At 34.2% G+C, this 21,126-nt stretch overlaps 3 protein-coding genes and 1 pseudogene across 6 annotated transcripts; 2 read left to right on the forward strand and 2 right to left on the reverse strand.

The window, feature by feature from the left end:
* LOC115967217 overlaps positions 1-205 on the reverse strand; it is a 2,751-nt pseudogene extending 2,546 nt beyond the window's left edge.
* Positions 206-2,144: 1,939 nt separating this feature from the next.
* LOC115967218 (zinc finger BED domain-containing protein RICESLEEPER 2-like) lies at positions 2,145-3,973 on the forward strand. The gene is made up of 5 exons (XM_031086275.1): positions 2,145-2,377; positions 2,469-3,059; positions 3,186-3,419; positions 3,464-3,693; positions 3,873-3,973. The coding sequence occupies exons 1-5, from the start codon at positions 2,145-2,147 to the stop codon at positions 3,971-3,973; spliced, it is 1,389 nt and encodes a 462-aa protein (XP_030942135.1).
* Positions 3,974-8,931: 4,958 nt separating this feature from the next.
* LOC115969196 (calcium-dependent protein kinase 26) lies at positions 8,932-15,224 on the forward strand. Of its 4 annotated transcripts, none has more exons than XM_031088787.1 (9): positions 8,932-9,224; positions 9,646-10,475; positions 10,782-10,925; positions 11,011-11,163; positions 11,665-11,780; positions 11,987-12,154; positions 13,311-13,535; positions 14,252-14,399; positions 14,882-15,224. In XM_031088787.1, exons 2-8 carry the CDS (start codon positions 9,719-9,721, stop codon positions 14,372-14,374), a joined length of 1,686 nt encoding a protein of 561 aa, XP_030944647.1. In that variant the 5' UTR covers positions 8,932-9,224; positions 9,646-9,718; the 3' UTR covers positions 14,375-14,399; positions 14,882-15,224. The 4 variants fall into 4 exon arrangements, with proteins under 4 accessions (XP_030944647.1, XP_030944645.1, XP_030944649.1 ...); XM_031088785.1 differs by having other exon boundaries at positions 8,932-9,166; XM_031088789.1 differs by having other exon boundaries at positions 8,932-9,105.
* A 619-nt stretch (positions 15,225-15,843) lies between these two features.
* LOC115969197 lies at positions 15,844-19,195 on the reverse strand. The gene is made up of 4 exons (XM_031088790.1): positions 18,835-19,195; positions 17,895-18,526; positions 17,152-17,349; positions 15,844-16,056 (listed from the first exon to the last, which is right to left on the reverse strand). Exons 1-4 carry the CDS (start codon positions 19,061-19,063, stop codon positions 16,012-16,014), a joined length of 1,104 nt encoding a protein of 367 aa, XP_030944650.1. The 5' UTR covers positions 19,064-19,195; the 3' UTR covers positions 15,844-16,011.
* Positions 19,196-21,126: the final 1,931 nt, after the last annotated feature.

Consider the following 21,126-nt stretch of genomic DNA (forward strand, 5'->3'; position numbering starts at 1 on the left):
CAGGGGCAGCAAGCTCTTTCAAAGTTTGATTTCCAGCCATGATTTCCTCCTCTTCTAAATCAGAATTGCTAGCAAATAAGGAATCAAGAGCTAGATTGTGCTCTTCAGAATTTCTCCTAACTTTCCTCCTTAACCTGCGCAAAGTTCTCTCTATTTCTGGATTGTACTGCAAATCACCTTGATTAGAAGATCGAGTTACAGTCATAAACAATCAAGGAAACTCTAATAAACCATGAAAAAAGATCAGGAAAAATCTAGAGTAATGAAAATAAATAAAAATTCTACGCTAAAACACAAAAAATGCCTAAAAACCCTAGAAAACAATGGAATTTGGCCTTGAGAGGGTGGGGCTAGTAATCCAAAGGATTAACTAGTCTTGCTCAGAATGTTGTTTACCTTCGAAAAATATACTATCAAGGCTTAGTTCTACTGCAATATGAATTCTGCCAAAACTGTAATTATCGAAAACTAATGATTTTTTTTTTTTTTTTTGAAAATTTCAAGAACAAAATAAGGTTCACAAGAAGCAAAAAAAAAAATCAACTAGAATCACTCCCTGGCAACGACGCCAAAATTTGGTGTCCTAAATCAAAATATAAGAATATTGAGTACATTTAGGCATCAAATAAATATAAAAGATTAAACATTAAGGGAGAAAAATATGACAATTTGCATTCTCATCAGTAAGCAAAAATTTGCAAACTTTTCTTATCTCATTTGTTTCGGTTTTTCGATATGTGAATTGAGTTTTTCAGTTTTCAGTTCTTTGTGTTAGTTTGGTATGTGAATAGAAAAAGATTATAGGTGATTTGCTTCTTATCAGAAGAGGAAAAAACAAAAGCTATATAAGGAATAAAATTTGTTGTTGTTGCTTATGGCTCCTTTCCTCCATTTCATGTCAATGCTAAGTTTTTGGAAAGTACTCTAATTTGGATTTTTTGTTTTAAAATTTCGGATTTTTTTTTCAGTGTTTCATTAAAATTTGTTTGGAGGTTTTGATTGTGTGGTGGTTCATTGAATTTGTTGTGATGTTGTTAATGTGTATTTGGGTTTTGGGTGGGTGAGGGTTTGGTTTATAGGTTAAGGTGTTTGTGGTGTTATTGGGTTTGTTTTGGTAATTAGGATTGGATTTGATGATAATTAATACATTGGGGATGTTGAAATCAGTGAAACTAAGTGTGAAATATGGTAGTGAATTTTTGTAGACATATCTTTTACCTGATTCAAGTCTCAAAGCATTTTGTTCCCCTGTTCTTTCCCTTCATATCTGCATAGTTTGTTTAATGGAAGAAATTGTTTATTGTTTTTTGTGTTTGTTGGGAATGCAGAGCCTAAAACGGAGATGGAAGACACAAACACAGACACAAACAAATCTGGTTCTTCCTTGCCAAGCGGGTCTCCCTTGAGAACCGGACGTTGTCCCTTGCCAACTATGCAGTCTCCTTCGCCATTTTCGTGATCACCCTCACCATTGTCACCTGGCAGCTCACCCTTAAGATCACCATTAAACAATGAGTAAGTGTTTGAATTTGTAGTTAATCATGTTTAATTATGATTGCGTTGATAGAATTTGTGAATCTGTGTAATTATGAATCTGTGCCTATTAATCAATGAGTATGTGTAATAATAAATTTGTGATAATTTGTTTTGATTCTAACTCCCAAACTTCTGAACTAATTAGAAATCCGAAATCCCCAACGGTGGACTTAGTGGGAGAAGACTTAGAAGTAGAGGAACAAGAAGGGATAGAGGAAGAGGGAAAGCAAGAGCTTACAAATGAGGACTTGGATACAAGTAAAGAAAGAAAGACTACCTCAGATGTTTGAGCTCATTTTACAAGGAAGAAAGTTGATGGAAAATTTAAAACCCAATACCATCATTGTAACAAACTTTACTTGGGTGAGTTTAGCCAAGGTACAACTCATTTGTGTAATCATTTAGCAAGATGTCCATAGATGAAGTTTAAAGATATAAGGAATATGCGACAACAAGTCTTAATTAAACAACAAAATAAGGTGGATGAAACTATGAGTTTGAATACTTACCAATTTGATCAAGTTAGAGTTAGGAATAAGCTTGCTCGTATGGTCATCCTACATGAATATCCCTTTTCAATAGTTGACCACATTAGGTTTAGAGAATTTATGGCTGATCTTCAACCTATGTTTAAACTTGTTATAAGAAATACTTTGAAGAGTGACATTCTTAAAATCTATGATAATGAGAGGGAGAAAGTTTTGAAGATGACAGACAAGAATGGAAGTAGGATGGCAATTACAACTGATCTGTGGACTTTAAGTAACAAAAAGAGAGGGTTTATAGTCATTACCGTTCATTTTATTGATCATACTTGGACGTTGCAAAGCCGGGTTTTAAGGTAATTTTTTTATCTATAAATTGAATGTTAAAGACTTTACATTTAGAATGTTTATTGAGTTATGTTATAATTATTCATATTATTTTTCTAGGTTTGTTTATGTTCCTTCTTCATACACGAAAGATGTCCTTGTTGAAGTCCTTGTTGATTGTTTTTTAGAGTGGAACATTAATAGGAAGTTGTCCACAATAACTGTTGATAATTGTAGTACTAATGATGCCATGATAAGACTTTTCTTGAATAAGCTTGATACTAGTTCTTTTATGTTTGGTAGGTCTATGTTGCAAATGAGGTGTGCTGCACATATTTTGAATTTGATTGTTCAAGATGAATTGCCTCTTATCGGTGATGGTATTAAAAGGATTCGTGATAGTGTGATTTATTGGACTGGATCACCAAAAAGGAGGCAGCAATTTGAAGAAAATGCACGTCAATTGCGTGTTCAATGCACCAAAGAGTTAGTCTTAGATTGTAAAACTCATTGGAATTCAACTTACTTAATACTTTCTACTGCATTGATTTATAAAGATGTTTTCCTGCATTTGGCTAAACGTGAAACATTTTATACTTGTTTGCCATATGATTATGATTGGAAGTTAGCCAAAGATATTTGTGGGAGGTTGAAGTTGTTTCATAGTGTGACTGAGTTTTTCTCTGGTCGTAAGTACTCCATAACTAATATGTATTTTAATTTGGTGTGTGAGTTGAAAATTGCATTGAATGAATGGAGTTTGAATTCAAATGAGATGATAAGTACGATGGCAGAAAGCATGCTTGCTAAATTTAATTCTTATTGAGCTAATGTTAGTGTTGTTATGGCTGTTGCTGCTATCTTAGATCCAAGATATAAGATGAAGTTATTAGAGTTTTATTATCCTAACATTTATGGTGATAATTCTGATTTGGAAATTGAAAAAATTAAGAAACTTTGTTATAATTTGCTTGATGAGTATGGAGATATAGATGAGTCCCTTGTAGATAATGAAGGAAGTTCTCATATTCCTGCAAGTACTTCAAGCCCTGTGGCACAAATGAAGTTTAGGTTGAGTGGGGCAATGTCATCTTTTGATTTGTTTGTGAACATAGTTCAAGTAGTTCAAAGAAACATGAGAGTGCTAGAATGGAATTTAATCATTTCATTGATGAGGGAGTGTTGAAGAGAAGTAAAGATTTTGATATTTTGGGATGGTGGAAAAGTAATGATCTCAAGTATCCTACTTTACAAAGGATTACAAGAGATATTTTAGCTATTCCTGTCACAACTGTTGCTTCAGAATCTGCTTTTAGCACTAGTGGGAGACTTTTAAGTCCACACCGTAGTAGGCTACATCCCAAGACTATAGAGGCAATGATGTGTGCTCAAAATTAGTTATGGAGTGAAATCAACAGTTAGTAATTGTCTAATTTCTATTTATAAAATCAAAATTGTATTTTTATATTTGCTAGTTATAATTTGATGAAATTTATTCCATTTTTTAATTCATTGTTATTGTAGGTTCTTCAACTATGTCTGGAAATTGTACACTTCAATTAATTCTTGATGATGGGGAGTCTAATGAAGAGGATGAGAGTTGTGTCACAATTGTGGATGATTAGACGTTTTGTATTAATTTAGTAGCCTTTTTAATTTCTTAGACTTGTTGGATTAATTTGTTGGTTTGTAATTATTCTAAGCCTTTTTAGCCTTTTGTAATTTCTTAGCCTTTTTAAATTGTTGGTTTGTGGAGAATAAGACATTTTGTAATTTCTTAGACTTGTGGGATTTGTTTTGTAGCTTTTTAATTTCTTGAACTTGTTGGACTTGTGATACTTAGTTCTTGGACTTGTTGGATTTATTTTATTTTTATGTTTAACTGGTGATTTTAGTTATGATTTATTGATTTATAGATGTATAATTAACAGTTGATTTATTGATTTATGATTAACCTATGCTTTGGATTGATTTGACTGCCATATAACGTGGCCCAAATGCCAAAAATCTTAATACAAAAAAATCTTAATGGGCTTAAAAAAAAAATTTTGGTTGGGCCAGATTTGGGCCCAAGTGGCTAAACGAGGCCCGCGGGGCCCGACAAGGCGGGTTTGGGCCCCGGAAAAAAAAACCTGATTAATAATAGGCCCCTTAATACAAAAAAATCTTAATGGGCTTGAATCTGGCAGAAAATATTAATGGGCTTAAAAAAAAATTGGTTGGGCCAGATTTGGGCCCAAGCAGCTAAACGAGGCCCCCGGGGGGGGGGGTTTGGGCCTCGGAAAAAAAAATGATTAATAAGCGGGCCGGGTTCAGGTCGCGGGTCTTGGCCCACGGGTCGGGTTCGGGTATGCAAAAACCCAGCCCGAACCCAGCTCGTTGCCATTCCTACAGAAGAAGAAGAAAATAACAAGAAGAAAAAAAAAAAAGAAAAGAAGAAGAAGAAGGGTCCAAAACCTAGAAGAAGAAGGAGGTAAGATTTTTTTTTTTTTTTTTTTCGGAACACTCTGAAATAAGCTGAAATTTGATCCGAGGTGGAATAAGGGGTATTATGGTACCGGTTTTCATGCCGGTACAAAATATTATGGCCGGAACGGAACGAAATCAATAACAATGGTGTTAATGCAATCATAGCTATTTGCACAATTTTTTTTTTTTGGAGAAACAAACCCATACACAAGGGAGAGGAAAAGAGGTTCTAATAAAAAAGGGCACCAGAACTCCACTCAAAAGTCATGATAACTTTTAAGGGAAGGTGGGGCAAATTATACTAAACACAACATACTCTCTTAAGCAATGTGGGACAATTACCCATTCTTTTTTTTTGAGAAATAAACACACACACACACACACAAGGGAGAGGGAAAGATGTGCTAACACAAAGACACACAACTCCACTCAAAAGTCATGGTAACTTTTAAGGAAGGGTGAGACAAGTTATACTACACACAACCAAGGTTTTCAGACTCGGATTGTTCATTGAATCGTAAAAGGGAGAGGTTCAAGGTTTTTGAGGTCGAACCAAGGTTGAACCGGAGTCGAACCGTAATGACGTCATAATTAATTAAAACCTAAATATAGATATTAAATTTATAAAACTAGCAAAATTGACAATATATCTATATATGTGAGAGAAATTTAATAATTTTTAAGCATATATTTAATAATTAAATAAGAAAGTTAATAAAATAAAATAATAACCATGAAAACATTAAAATTTATGATTAATTTTTGAAGTAAAGTTGAACATCTTTGAAGGATTTTAATTATATTTTTTTTTATTCCTTGTAAGAGATGGATAATTTAATTACGTAGAATAAAATTGTGTTAAGTTGTTTTTTTTTTTTTTTTTTTTTTTTTTTTTTTTTTTTTTTTTTTTTTTTTTAAATTGCTAAGGGATTGGACCGTACGGTTCTCACTAGTTCGTGTGGTTCAACCCCGGTTTTAGGGGTTCACGGAATTAACAAAAAATCGGGTTCTTTAGGCTTAAAAAACCGGTTTTCACAGTCCGACCTCCTAGTCCGGTTCTGAAAACCCTGCACACAACAAACTCTTTCATACAATGTGGGACAATTACCCATTCTTTTTTTTTGAGAAACAAACACACACACACAAGGGAGAGGGAAAGAGGTTCTAACACAAAGGCACACCACAACTCCACTCAAAAGTCATGGTAACTTTTAAGAGAGGGTAGGATAAGTTATACTATACACAACACATTTTCTTAAGAAATGTGGGACAATTACTTTTTTTTTTTTTTAAACAAACACACACACAAAGAAGAGGAAAATGAGTTCTAATATGTTGCTAATCCCGCAGTTCGAACCCTTTCTCCCCTAGACTCCTAAGTACTTTGTGCATGGGGAGGTGCCAATTTAGCTACAAGACTTTTGCCCACCATTAACACATTGGATTAACTAAAACATTATTTTTTATGTCATTGATGGTTTTTCTTGCATTCAATAATTGTATTATCTAACCTCAGGGTTGAGAAATGGATAAGCTAGCTCTCTGCTCTCATCAAAGTGGTCCTAGGAATTTGTGATGTCCTTATCTAGGTTCCTTTCTAAAAAATTCAATATACTGTACTCCCAAAAAATTCTTCTATTTTCTTATTTCTTACTAGAGCAAAACTTAAGTGCGGCATATTAGCTTATCCATTTAAATGCAAATATATAGTTGTATAGAACAATTAAACAAAAATAAAACTTTTTTTTCATGGATAATTAAATAAAATACAATCATCTTCTCGAATTCAAATTTGGAAAAACATAATTGACAAAGTAGTCAAGAATGAAACTTGATGACAATTGCGCATGTGGTCATGGTTGTAACTTTGTAACCTCTGTTATAAAACTTTTTTTTCATGGATAATTAAATAAAATACAATCATCTTCTCGAATTCAAATTTGGAAAAACATAATTGACAAAGTAGTCAAGAATGAAACTTGATGACAATTGCGCATGTGGTCATGGTTGTAACTTTGTAACCTCTGTTATAATTAAGCTTCAAAAAATCAAAAAGAAAGGCTGATGATGATGGTGTGGACCTTTGCAGTCAATGCTGATGGTCTTTCATTATTGTCATTGTCAAAGCCATCTCAGAAGTCCAATTGGATGCTGCGTCGACATGCGTTTGGATGATCCTTCTTTGAAGTCATGTTGTGACGACGTGGTCAACTTGCCAACCTATACAGTTCAAGTTGCCATTTTTATTTATCTATAATAAAAGCCCTTCAAGTTTTTGCAAATTCTTGTACATTGGCTACATGCTACTAGTAAGAGTCAAGACTGACCCATTTGCAAATTCTCAGCCTTGATGCGGCTGGAGCTGTGTATGACCGGTTTGTTTCCTCCATTTTAGAGGCCGGTTAGTTTTCTGTTTAATGAAATATCCTTTAAACCAAAAAAAAAAAAAAGGGGACTGACCCATTGGCCTCTAAAGTTGGGTAGTCCAGCACTTTCAACCCTTCTCAAATTTATGCTCTCCAGCCCAACTCATGCATGCACATATCAAATAAATAGAATCATTCAGTGCCAATGCACTTGACCAGAACTAAACTAAGTGTTGACTAGTCGTTACCCTTTTTTTTTGCTAAAAAAGAAATGTGAGCTGAATCTAGTCTGAAATAATTTCTTGCCAATAAAATAGTGTGTTTCTTTACAAAAGGGGAATTTGAATTAACCTTTATTATTATGGGGTATCAGTCAAGGGAAAGTTTGGAAACCTGTATTAATAGAGTGAGTATCATCAACCATCACAGCTGTACAATATTGCTTTATATTGGATTCTATACTCTAAGACATTTTTAACTTTTGGATTTCTGTGTGTATGTGTTGTGGGGGGTCAACTTTGGTGGTGGCCTTGGGTTGGGGGTATCCATCTCTAAAGTAAAGCCACAATGTCCCGAAAATCATGTTTAAGCCAATCCAGTAAAAAAGTTTCATGCTTTTGCTTAAAAGTCAATTTGATAAAATTAAAAAAAAGGGTAAAGGGGGTACAAACTACAAAGTGATTGGCTTTCCTTCTGCCTATTGTTGGGTTTGCTAAAATATATACAAGCTAAACGCTATCAGTTAGCATTTCTTTTAAGAAACCCTCTATTTCAACCAATCTATGCATTCTATACCATTAATTAACTACTAATAAGTAAACCCAAAGAACCAATAAATCTTACATAAAAGGAAAGAAGCAGTCAAAGAATTTTGTACCTTAACTGAAATAGCGTGTTATCTCCAACTTAACTGCTAAGGTTCAAATTGCTCTCTCCTTTATATCTATTGAATTATTAAAAATATATATATATAACTGGTGGAAAATTACTAGTGGTCTGGCCAACTTTAATAAAACATAATTCATTGACCTTATAAATAAATAAAAAGGGTTAATTCACTAAAACAAAGAATGTTCCTAGTGAATTAAGGTCCAAATCACTAAAAATTGGCTAACACAAAAGTTTAGTGATAAGTCATAGGGAGCAAGGAAGTTGCAGAAATGGCAAATATGGGAAAGAAAGGAAACATGAAGAGCCATATAATTAAAAAAAAAAAAAAAAAACTAAAGGCCGTTGGTTCAAAGAGGGTGTGCCACACAACCAAAACAGCATACACTAAATTTAGTTGCTAGATTCCTAATCTCTCTCTCTCTCTCTCTCTCTCAAATCCATCCACCAGAAAAATCAGCTCCAAGTTTTTGACTGCTTACTTGCATTAGTTTTAGCCGCACGTGTCATACACGCATCAATGAATCTAACATAACATGGTTTTTTGGTTTTTGCTTTGTACTTATAATTATATTCACCGCCCTCGTATCCAGACAAAAGATCTCCCATGTTGTAATTACCTTTACAACCACATCCACCCACAAGTCAATTGGTCTAATGAGTATTCATTAAGTGTCACACAACGTTTTTTTTGAAATACTATAATATATAGATTTGTTCATATTGGTTGATATATTTGGATAGAGAGAGGCCCAAAATGAAAATAATGTATAATATATAAAAAAGTTTGTGTCTTTACCGAAAAAAAAGAATTTATTAATATTAATATTTTTTTTATGTTAAACTTAATGGAAAAGAAAAAGAATTGGATGTGAGAGAGAGAGAGAGAGAGAGCTAAGCTGGTCAGCACCAACTTCCGATGTTTCTCAGCAACACCTCCTAAAATAACAACAAACAGAAATTAATACAAAATGGGAAAAAAATTAATAAAAAATAGATAAAAGGAGGAGAAAGGAGAAGGCGAAGAATGAAAGGTGTTAAACATCTCCAACTTTAGGCTTTGTTTACCTATTTTCTCTCATTTACACCAAACTGGTACTAGCTCTCTTTCTCTCTCTTTGTATTTATATTATGGATATGTATGTCTTCTTAGGTATGTACACGTGTTCATGTTGTTGATCTATTCCTTTCTTCAGTTATTTTTGTGATTTTGTGTTTCCAAGTTTGATCTTTGGATATTAATTAGCAGTCCGATCATGTTGCTTTTGATAGAACTATTTTTCTTGGGATAAGACAGATTTTTGGTTCTAAAGACTGTTTATTTTTGTCTTTAATTTTTAACCCCAAAAAAATAATGCCAAGTTTAAAGCTTTCATTGTTGAAGTACTGTGGGACAAAATGGGAAGGTTGGAATTCTTTGCCTTTCTTTGGAAATAAGAGGCAAGAAGGAGATGTAGGAATCTGATCTAACACAAAAGATTTGTTTTTGAGTGCTTGTTTTATGATTTTCAGTTTCAAAGATTTTTTATTTAGGATTAGGAGCTGATGGGTCTTTTATTTTTATTTTTTTGCAGTGAGTAACATTGATGAGAGTTTCTTGGATGAGGAAAAGGTAGTGAAGTGAAAGTAGGGAATTGTGATTGTTTGATGGGCAATACATGCCGTGGATCTTTCAAAGGAAAATATTTTCAGGGCTTCAGCCAGCCCGAATACCATTCTACTTCTACTTCCAAGACCAATACCAATACCGCCTCTGATTACTCCTCTACCAGCTTAAATTCCCAGCAGCCTACCTCCCAAGAGTTCTCCAAAGAATACCCCAATAATAACAACTTACCTGCAATTAGTCCCACCAAGAAAGAAGTCATCATGAAACGTGGTGTGGAGAGCCATGCTTATTATGTGTTGGGTCATAAGACTGCTAACATTCGTGATCTTTACGAGTTGGGTCGGAAATTAGGACAGGGACAATTCGGGACTACTTATTTGTGCACGGAGATTGTCACGGGGATTGACTATGCGTGCAAGTCAATCTCAAAGAGGAAGTTGATTTCTAAGGAGGATGTGGAAGATGTTAGGAGGGAGATTCAGATAATGCATCATTTGGCAGGTCACAAGAATATTGTGACCATCAAGGGTGCTTATGAGGACCCATTGTATGTGCATATTGTGATGGAGCTTTGTGCTGGGGGTGAGTTGTTTGACAGGATCATCCAGAGGGGACATTACACTGAGAGGAAGGCTGCTGAATTGACAAAGATCATTGTAGGGGTTGTTGAGGCTTGCCACTCACTCGGGGTTATGCATAGAGACTTGAAGCCGGAGAATTTCTTGTTGGTTAACAAGGATGATGATTTCTCTCTCAAAGCCATTGATTTTGGGCTCTCAGTTTTCTTTAAACCAGGTGACATTACAAGTTCCTGTGCCTTTTTCTCTTTAATGTAATTACTTGAGGCATTACATTGAAATTATCTAGGTCCTAATATTGTACTTTAAATGTAATGGAGCATTTGTATGTTTAAAGGTTCCATGTTTTATTGTGCATACGTATCTAGTAAATGTGAACTAAATGGGGGATGCATTTTATAATAAACAACTTGCAAGATACATTTGTGAACTTAATGCTACTGCCTAAAGGTTAGAGGGTGAAAAACGTTTCTTGTGGTGTATGTGGGAGATGTTTAACATTATATGTTGCTTGCTACTTCAGGCCAAATTTTCACTGATGTGGTTGGAAGCCCATACTATGTGGCTCCTGAGGTACTCCTCAAGCATTATGGGCCAGAGGCAGATGTATGGACGGCAGGGGTCATGCTGTATATATTGCTAAGTGGTGTGCCACCATTTTGGGCAGGTATGTGTGCCATGGTATTCAACTAACCACAATTGGAAATTTCGTTCTGTGGTTTTACACTAAGCTTTATTTGTTTGCAATTCAGAAACACAGCAGGGAATTTTTGATGCGGTGTTGAAGGGACATATTGACTTTGAATCAGAACCATGGCCCCTAATATCTAACAGTGCAAAAGACCTAATCCGGAAAATGCTGTGTTCTCAACCTTCAGAACGCTTGAATGCTCATGAAGTTTTAAGTATGTTTACCTTTCTGTCATTTTTTCTTCTTCTTGATATTACCAAATTATGTGGACTGTTTAATTGCAGATGCAATAAAATAAGCTGCGCTTTATTTGTTAATGTTTGTTCTCCAGTGTTTTGCAAACTGTGGACTTTCTAAAGTAGGTTTCAGGTTGATCTATTATGTAATCAATGTTTGAAGACTTAAATGCTACCTTGTCCTTGCCTCTGCATCAAATGTTATTCAAAATAGTAGTCTCTGTCTAATTAATTATATCATGTATCAAGTACATGTAATTTATTGTTTTATTTACATCTTGAAGCTTTTAAATTGGTTTAGTAATTAATATTTTTCTTTCATTAGAGTTTTGCTAGTTTTGGAAGATGACAACAAAAAATTCTGCTTAAATGGGTACTTACCATAATTGTTAATGTAGTTGGCTGCCTTATTTCTTTGATTTTTTATTTGAACTATGTTCATGATCAAATTGAAGCGTATCTTTCTTAATTGTATATAGGCCATCCTTGGATATGTGAAAATGGAGTTGCTCCTGACAGACCATTGGATCCAGCCGTACTTTCTCGTCTCAAGCAGTTCTCTGCAATGAATAAGTTAAAGAAGATGGCTTTACGCGTAAGTATGCGTGCATGACACAGATATTAATATATATATATATATATAGAGAGAGAGAGAGAGAGAGAGAGAGAGAGAGAGAGAGAGAGAGAGAGAGAGATCTTCCATTTGAAAAGCATTGATGTTGATTTTTGGCATGCCCCTTTTTCAATTCCAAATCTAGTATTCATGTTGACAGAACTTCCATGTCTGTTTTGTGCCCTCAGGTAATAGCTGAAAGCCTTTCTGAGGAGGAGATTGCTGGTTTGAGAGAAATGTTTACGGCAATGGATACTGATAACAGTGGTTCAATTACGTTTGATGAACTGAAAGCTGGTTTGCGAAGATATGGCTCTACCTTGAAGGATACAGAAATACGTGATCTTATGGAAGCGGTAATTTGTTTGTTTCATAGCTAATACTTATGCGTATTGTCTTTGTTTTGTATGTCACTGACATCTAATTCTTTTTCTTCAATATCTTCTTTTTTATCGTTATTTTCTCTTTGTTATTGTTTCAATTTCCTGTTCTGTTGACATCATTACTTGAATATTTAGTTATTTACATGTCTGTGAGCTGACTCTGCTCAATTTGGTATGGTGGAGTCAATATTAATTCACTGTTTTGGATTATTGGAATTCATAGTTTATATTGATATCAGAGTTAGTGATGTCATGTTAGATGAGGAATCTGGAAAATCATTTTTGGATAAAGTAGATCCTAAAGGCAGCATTCCTTTGATGTTATGTGCTTGTGCTTGTAGCACAAGAACTCATTCCCCCCAACTGCCCACTTTTTTTCAACTTTAATCTGTTTGGTGTTTTTCTGAAGGTGAAGGAATGTGTAAAGTGAATACCACTTATGAGGAGTAGGCACCACTCTTAAATGTGAATCATATTCTCCATGAGTGAAAACTATAGGATTTTCCAATCCATTTCATAAGATAGTTGTTGGAATGTAGGGCGATTATTGGTTCCAAGTGTCTTGGAGAATTTAATAAATGGTTGAATTTAATCACTTAACCAATATACTCCCCATCACATGTGAGCCCAAACTCCCCCTTAATAAGCGAGGCCCTAAATGTGGGATTTAAACTTTTAAAATGGGAGGTAGAGTGGAAACAATGTTCAAACTCATGATCATCTCCTTTGATACCATTATAAATGGCCAGTTCTCCCAAAAACTTAAGCTACTATAAAACTTTAAATTTTGTTCTTTTTTTTTTTTTTTTACATGAAGATTATTTTATTTTATTTTTAATATTGGTGAATTTAATCATTTAACTGATATTCTAGCAGTATTGTCAACAAGGGAGTTGAGATCATGGGTAAATTATGTAGCTCATTTAGTGTTGCTTTCTTTTTGGGAATTTGCATACTCAGAAACCAATATAAATTTTGACAAATTAGGGAGTTATCATGTCTCTTCCTTAATCATAATAAAAAATCAGCAGACAAGATCATCCTTTATGATACAAGATTATTTTTCTTATAATGTTATTTCATGGATTCATTATGTTTCCTTTAGCTGAGCTATTTTAGTTGTATGCAGGCTGATATTGACAACAGTGGGACTATCGACTATGGGGAATTTATAGCTGCAACAGTTCATCTTAATAAACTAGAACGTGAGGAGCATCTCATTGCAGCATTTCGATACTTTGACAAGGATGGAAGCGGTCATATTACAGTTGATGAGCTTCAGCAAGCTTGTCAAGATCATAACCTAAGTGATGTTATTATTGAAGATATAATAAAAGAAGTTGATCAAGATAATGTAAGTCATCTATATTTGATCCCTTTAAGCACCTCAGGTCGGAAGACATTTATGCACTCTAAAATAATTGTCTCCTTGTAATAATTTTTAAACTTGAACTAGTAAGTTTTAAATGCCTTTTCAAAGCTTTTATATCTGTATTCATTATCAAAATCAATTCAAGTATTCTTCTTAATTATCAGATAATAAGCATGCAAAGAATTGGATTTTACTCAACCATTGTGCATTAGATAATGGGACATTAAGCATTATCTTCATCTGGCTTCTCCTTCCAAAATTATGCATATAAAGAACTTTTGAATGTCAGGTATGTAAGTATTTTGTCTACGGCACTTACTACACAACTAAAAGTGAGATACAAATTCATATGATAAAATTGGTTGAAGGCTGGCAAGTATTTGCCTTGCTTGCTGTCGTTTTTTAGTCAAATGAGGCTTAACCCCCTCCTTTTATCCTCTCTCCATTTTGGGGGTGTAACTTTTTGTAGGTTAGGCTTATAAGTATGTAATCACAGCACATGTTGCACATCTAAATAGGACATATGATAAAGCTGGCAGAGGTTGGCAAGCAGATTTTCCTCTCTTACTGTTGTTTTTAGTCAAATGAGGCTTTCCTCCCTTATACTGTCTCCTATGTGTGTTTGTGTTTTGTGGCCTGGTTCAACTATTTGGTTCTTGATCAAGCTCTGATGCTCTGCTATATGTGTGTTCTTTTAGGATGGAACAATTGATTATGGTGAATTTGTTGCTATGATGCAAAAGGGCAATGCTGGAATTGGAAGACGAACTATGCGAAACAGTCTGAATTTGAGCATGAGAGATGCCCCTGGTGCTCATTAGCCCCCAACAAGTTTATCATGTATAGGTACTTCCATTTTTGTTTATCTGAGCTATTTACCCTCTTTCAGTTCCTTCTAAGAATCCTGGAGCTTGGGAGGATCCTTCAGTTGTTGTAGTTTAACATCATTTGCTTAGTTCAATAGTTGAGTTTTAAAGGCAAACGATTGAATTTCAAAGGAAAATTGTTCTAATTCATTTCTAGGGTCATCTATTAAGCTTAAATGTGAAATGACAACTGTTCTAATCATTAAATTCTGTAAGCAGCTGCTGAAGGTTCAAACTTCAAACTAGCTTCAATTTTCTTTACTATAATCAAATTGATTTGGCTTGGTTTCAACTAATGTATTACTAGTATTAGCTTAAAACCGGATGAATTCGTATAGAGTTGCAATTTTTACCCCAAGATTGGGTTAATTATGATGTCCTTATCTGGGGGCCATTTTAACCTGTTTAATAATATGACTATCAAGCTGTTCCCCACGCTTACACTGATTTGGCAATTGGCAGGTTGTACAGCAAAGCCAGAAGAAAATTAGTGATGAAGCTCTGAGAAACATATTTGATTCTTCCCTAGTTCCGAAACCTTATCATGTCAAACACAGGATTAGGGTCTTAGATGTTCTGTGCCTGAACATTTATTGAGTGATGCCTTTATGATGATGCTGTATGACCGAAGAAAATTTTTATAAGCTTTGTAGACTTCAGAGTGAAGTTTTCTAGTTTCTAAATTAGTGTGCACTGTTTTCATTTGGGGGTTTCTGTTCATATACTTTGCTTTGATTCTGAGGATGTAAATTTATATTTTCTTTTGAATGTAGTCTTGGGCGAATTGAGAGCCCTATTTCGCCTCGATAATGACCAACTTGCTAGGGGCATTGAAAAATTTAGGCAATCACAGGCATAATGCACTTTGCCGCATTCATTGCACCGTGCTCCTACCAAAAACTGTCACTCCTATAGTTTTTATAAGAGGTCATTCTGGTGCATTACATGATTGCAAGAATGCTTTCAGAGAGGAAGGAAATAAAATTTGGAATCAGATACACAACTAGTTATATTCATTTTTTTAAACTCTGGTCTTAAAAATAAACAGTTTTGTCTGTCTTTCAAATTGAACACAATCAGTGGCCGCATTGTAAAGAACAGCATGAGAACCTAGAGGGGGTGGTATAGCGCTTTGTTTTTGCACCGGGGTACTGAAGGTAAAATTTTTATAGTATTATAGTGTAGTTTCCCATTTAAATTAATTATGACTATTGATTAAAATACGGTACAAACAGTGCTTTTCATGTTATAACTTATAACACTTTAAAAAATTTAACCTCAAGTCTTGCCCAATAAATGCATATTGTTGCAACAGACAAAGTGGGCGATTTCATAATATGCAGAGAATTGCATCGAGAAATGCAAGGAATATGTGAATATGGGCGGTGTTATAGTATTATTATCTTCTCACTTTTCAATCGAAGTAATATGAAGGCATTAAGATATGGTAAATGTAAGATATAGTAAGATACACTTCATTACAACTTGCTTTATTTATGATTGAATTTGATTTGCATTTAATGTACAAGTCAAATGGCAAGGCTATTTCTTTTTGGTAGAGGCTGGACTCAAATCGTAATTAATTACTATGACTATACACCCTCTGCAGCTCTAGTTTCACGTGCTATGGAGACTCCCTGCAAAAGAAACAACAGTTCACATGGTCAATGCAAAACTTGGAAGACTTTGATTTTTCAATTTGATTAATATGGCTAAAAATAAAAAATAAAAAATCAAATCAAACAAACAAATGGTCATTCTAAAATGCAAGTTTCAACAAGGGTTAGACAACCAATAGTAGAAGTAAGTCATATAAACTTGGGAAAATAAGTTTGCTTTTTATTTCCTTTCTTTTGTCAACACATTTCACGTGTTAATTTGAAAGTCTTCTATCAACACAAATCAAACAAACAAATGGTCATTCTAATATGCAAGTTTCGACAAAGATTAGACAACCAATAGAAGTAGGTCATATAAACTCGTGAAAATAAGTTTGCTTTTTATTTCTTTCCTTTCTTCTGTCAAGTCTTCTATTAACACAAATCAAACAAACAAATGGTCATTCTAATATGCAAGTTTTAACAAAGATTAGACAACCAATAGAAGTAGGTCATATAAACCCGTGAAAATAAGTTTGCTTTTTATTTCTAATATGCAAGTTTTAACAAAGATTAGACAACCAATAGAAGTAGGTCATATAAACCCGTGAAAATAAGTTTGCTTTTTATTTCTTTCCTTTCTTCTGTCAAGTCTTCTATTAACACAAATCAAACAAACAAATGGTCATTCTAATTTGCAAGTTTCGACAAGGATTAGACAACCAATAGAAGTAGGTCATATAAACCCGTGAAAATAAGTTTGCTATTTATTTCTTTTCTTTTATCAACACATTTCACGTGTTAATTTGTAAGCCTTCTATTAACACAAATCAAACAAACAAATGACCATTCTAATATGCAAGTTTCAACAAGGATTAGACAACCAATAGAAGTAGGTCATATAAACTCCTGAAAATAAGTTTGTTTTTTATTTCTTTTCTTCTATCAACACATTTCATGTGTTAATTTGTAAGCCTTTTATAGTAAAATTGATAATAACTTTTAACATTTTTTTATTCTGATTGTCAAAATAGATTATTTTCCCCTCTTAACTCAATAGTCCTGATTATTAAGATGTCCAAGCCTGAGACCACCAAATCACTAACTGAAACAAACATATATAACTAAACTTACCTTCAACTTTGCAGCAGAGAAGATACAACTTGATGTGATTTCTTGCCCATTATCAAAGAGCCATCCCACCTCACTACAAGTTTCACCATCTGTACCTTGTTTAAATGAACACCACAATTGCTTGGGAAGAAATATGAGGTCACATTCATCTCTTACTGACTTCATGACACCGTCATCTCGCAGTTCTTGAAGTAAGTCCTGGAGTAGTCAAGGCAAGGTCAGAATGCATACTAAAATCTGGCCATTGAGTCATATATTATTGATTGAAATTCATGCTTATCTATTGCATGGGGGTGATGGTGCAAGAATCATTCTTCCAATAAAACATGTATCCACATATACTCAAACCACTTAGCCACCTATCTAGGATCCTCTTCAATTTTGCTAAATTTCCAATGTATTAATTAATGGCAAAAAAACCAGAGAATTGTTTCAATAATGCTACCAAGTCACTTGTCTAAAATTAGATATCAATATTCAAACACTTCAAAACTTGTTGGGTTTTCAGTTCCAATTACTTTTTAGACAATATTTCTTGAAAATTTTCAAGAACGGTGAGATGTCAAGTTAATATTGATAGACAATATAGTCATATCAACAATGTCATGTTAGTGATAGGTTCGTATGAAAATCAACTTTGACACCTTATCACACTACTATGAAAAATGTCAGCATTATTGTTTCAGTTCGCAAATGTCATCATGACCAAAAAACAGACCAAACAAGGACAAAGGGGTACTCACAGTGTGAAAAGCATCGAACTTGGCAACAGCACGGGGGCCCTGCCAAACACCAACAACATCTGAGGCTTCCATGGCATCTGTGGCAGCAAATCCAGAATCCCGGATAGCACATCCACCCAACTGTTCACCATTCCTAAAAGGCCCATACCACTGCTCACGAAAGACTCGAACTTTCTGTAACACCATCTTCCTATCATCTACATTCACAACCTGAATAATTCTCACACGCGACTCTCGGTCTTGAGGATTAACCAAACAATACTCCAACTCCAACGATGAATTACCCTCACTTGGCCACACAGCTACATAGCTTCCACTAGCTTGATATGCAAAGGCAGAAACTTTATCATCTTGACCTCCAATACTTCTCTCATCTATGCTATATCGTGTGGCAGCATCGGCTTCACACCCAACTGTGGGAAGTAGCTTTATTGACTTGTATATAAGAAGGGGTTCCTCTGGTTGAGCAAGAGTTGGGCACTGAGTTTGCCAATCAAATACCTTTACTTCCCACTCTCTGTAAGCTTCTGGGACAACAGATTCAGGAAGCTCAATTGGGTTCCCTTCATTTGTGAATTCTGCTCCAAAACCATCCCATTCACCAGAGACATTTGTGGCAAATTCTGACCAAGCTTGAACAAATAAAACATAACATGTATTTATATCTTATTTTAACAACAGGGTATTCTCCAACAAAAGAAATAATCAATCTTGAACTGTTTTAGTATTTGTTTCTATTACAATAACCCCTTCCTAAAAGCTTAAGCTTTGGGACAGCTGATACAGAGTTATAGACCAGGTGATCCTAGTTTCGAATTGCTCTTAAGTGTTAGAATAATGGTTAAGTGATTAAGTTCAAGTTCAATAGTTTATCAGTTTTCTAGCACTGGAAAGCTTGAAAAAAAAAAGTGAATGAAAATAGAGTATTGTTTGAACTTACTAGTGGTGGAGGTGGTATTGAAGGTATTGTTCTTGTGGTCTTGAAGTTGAACATCTGATAGAGTGGCCTTGGCGATGGAGGAAGAGGAAGAGGGAGTGGTGGTGATTGTAATACGAGGAAAACGATGAAAGTGTGAATGAAGATTTGAGATAAACTTAGAAGAAGGGAAATCAAAGGAAGTGAAAGCTGTGTTATGGGATATTATGACGCTATTCGCAGCTAATGCCATTGTTTATTATGCTCTCTGTTGTGAGCTTCGGTACAAGGATGAGAGTTTGGGAAAGACGAAATGGATGGAGGAATATTCTATAGCTCGAAAGGGGATCAAAGAAAGAAAGCTAAGTTTGTAATACGTGGCCTAAGACACAGCATGTGGTATGTGGAGCTAGGAATAGGATCATCCATCACTTCAAACGACGTTGTTTTGTACTGTCTCTATCCCATTCGTATACCAGATTACTGTATTAGGAACTGGGATTTATTAATGTGTATATTAATAAATCATTTTAGAAATTTTTTTATGGAAAAATGAAAAAATAATTCATTATTTTGACAGTTTTTTTTTTTTTTTTTCCATAAACACTTTCTCAAAATTAATAGTTAACTCTTAGTAGTTAGTTTCTGCTAGCATTTCAGATAAGAGTCCTAAGTCCCAATGCACTTTGTTTGTATGGGGACTAGTCCGAGTGATTACACTGACTAGTCCCCCATAGGTTTTCACTAGACAACATAGTTACCAAACAACGTAGACAAGTTACCAACATTCATTAATTTGGTCTTAGGTAAGGAGTAAGGAGTAGGGCTCCAAGAGCATGGTTCTTTAATAGAAGGAATTCTTGAGATTTTTGATTTGGAGGGAATGATGCAAAAGTAAAGCTGTGGGGAAATAAATTTTTTTTGGTGTTCTCGGAACACAATGATGTGGCACACATTATTCTCATATTCATAACGGATTTACCATGAATTTAATTAGTGAGATCTATCATAAATGTGAGGGGAGAGTTAGGTCTTTAAGTTCAACTTTACAAGTATTGATGTGATACCTCCGTACTAAATGAACATTATCTTATTGTCATGTGCAACTTCTCATATTGACACGAAAATATTCATGTAACCCTTATCGTTATTAATTGTCACATGAAGGCAAGTTATACTAAGTACTACTTATCATCATTTCTCTCAATCATCCATATTGAACATTTTTTCTATATATATATATATTATAAACCATATTGAACTTTAGCTTTTGTCAATTAATTTTTGTCATAGGCATAGTTGAATCTTAGGATTTTACTTTTTATTTTTTAAAAAAGGGTGAAAAATCATAGATAACAATCACATGCACAAGAATTGTCAACATAGGTGATAAAAACCTTCTTGAAGAGAAAATAAGAATGATAATTTACAATAAAATAAAACAAAATTAAAGTGATAAACGTGTATATCATATTATATAAATACACACACACACACACAATTATAACAATATAATTGGCATAAGTTTTAATTTTGAAATCATAATTATGTAGATCCATGATCTCTCGCATCCCTCTATCTACATGGTGGCTTAGACTACAAAGTAAACACCACAAAACCAAGTTAGCTAGGTTTGGTTTCATTTTTAATGAACTATTCGTTCAATTAATTTATATCTTGCTAAAGTGGATAAATAGAACTTAAGTTATAAAAATGCTAGTAAAAAACCAAAATAACTATTTTTATTAGGCATAGAGAGCCTAAATGAAATATGTTTTTTTCTCAACAAAACAAAACAAAAACAAAAAAAAAAAAAAATTGAAAATGAAAGATGTTCTTGTTATACATATGTTTATAAAGCACATCCTTAAACTATAATTTTTGAAAGATATCTTGGTAACAAAAACTATGGGAGGTTGTATTGGTGAGATCCAACTGTGAACAATTGCCCTAAAGAAAAAGCTTCTAGGAAGTCCAAGGACCTCTAATACCGTACCCTACCATTGAACCAACAGCTTTCAAGTTAAGCAAGCCCAAGCCCTTTTTTTTATCCGTTACTCCTTCTTTGCTTTGTTATAATAGATTCTAAAGCAAAGCAAAAGAATATGCCTACTTTACCTACTTGGAAAAGGGAACAACTTTCTTTAGTTTCCGAGTTTATGGATTGGATTCGAGGTGAACTATTACAAGAATAACATGTTTGTGTGCTAAGTGCTAACGAGGACAACAAAAGGGTTCAAAGATGTCATCTGACCATGTTTGTTAAAATCTTTCTTTGGATTATAAGATCTTAAGATCCTAAGTTGTTAAACAATC

Source organism: Quercus lobata, chromosome 11 (assembly GCF_001633185.2).
Source record: "Quercus lobata isolate SW786 chromosome 11, ValleyOak3.0 Primary Assembly, whole genome shotgun sequence".
Taxonomy (NCBI): domain Eukaryota; kingdom Viridiplantae; phylum Streptophyta; class Magnoliopsida; order Fagales; family Fagaceae; genus Quercus; species Quercus lobata.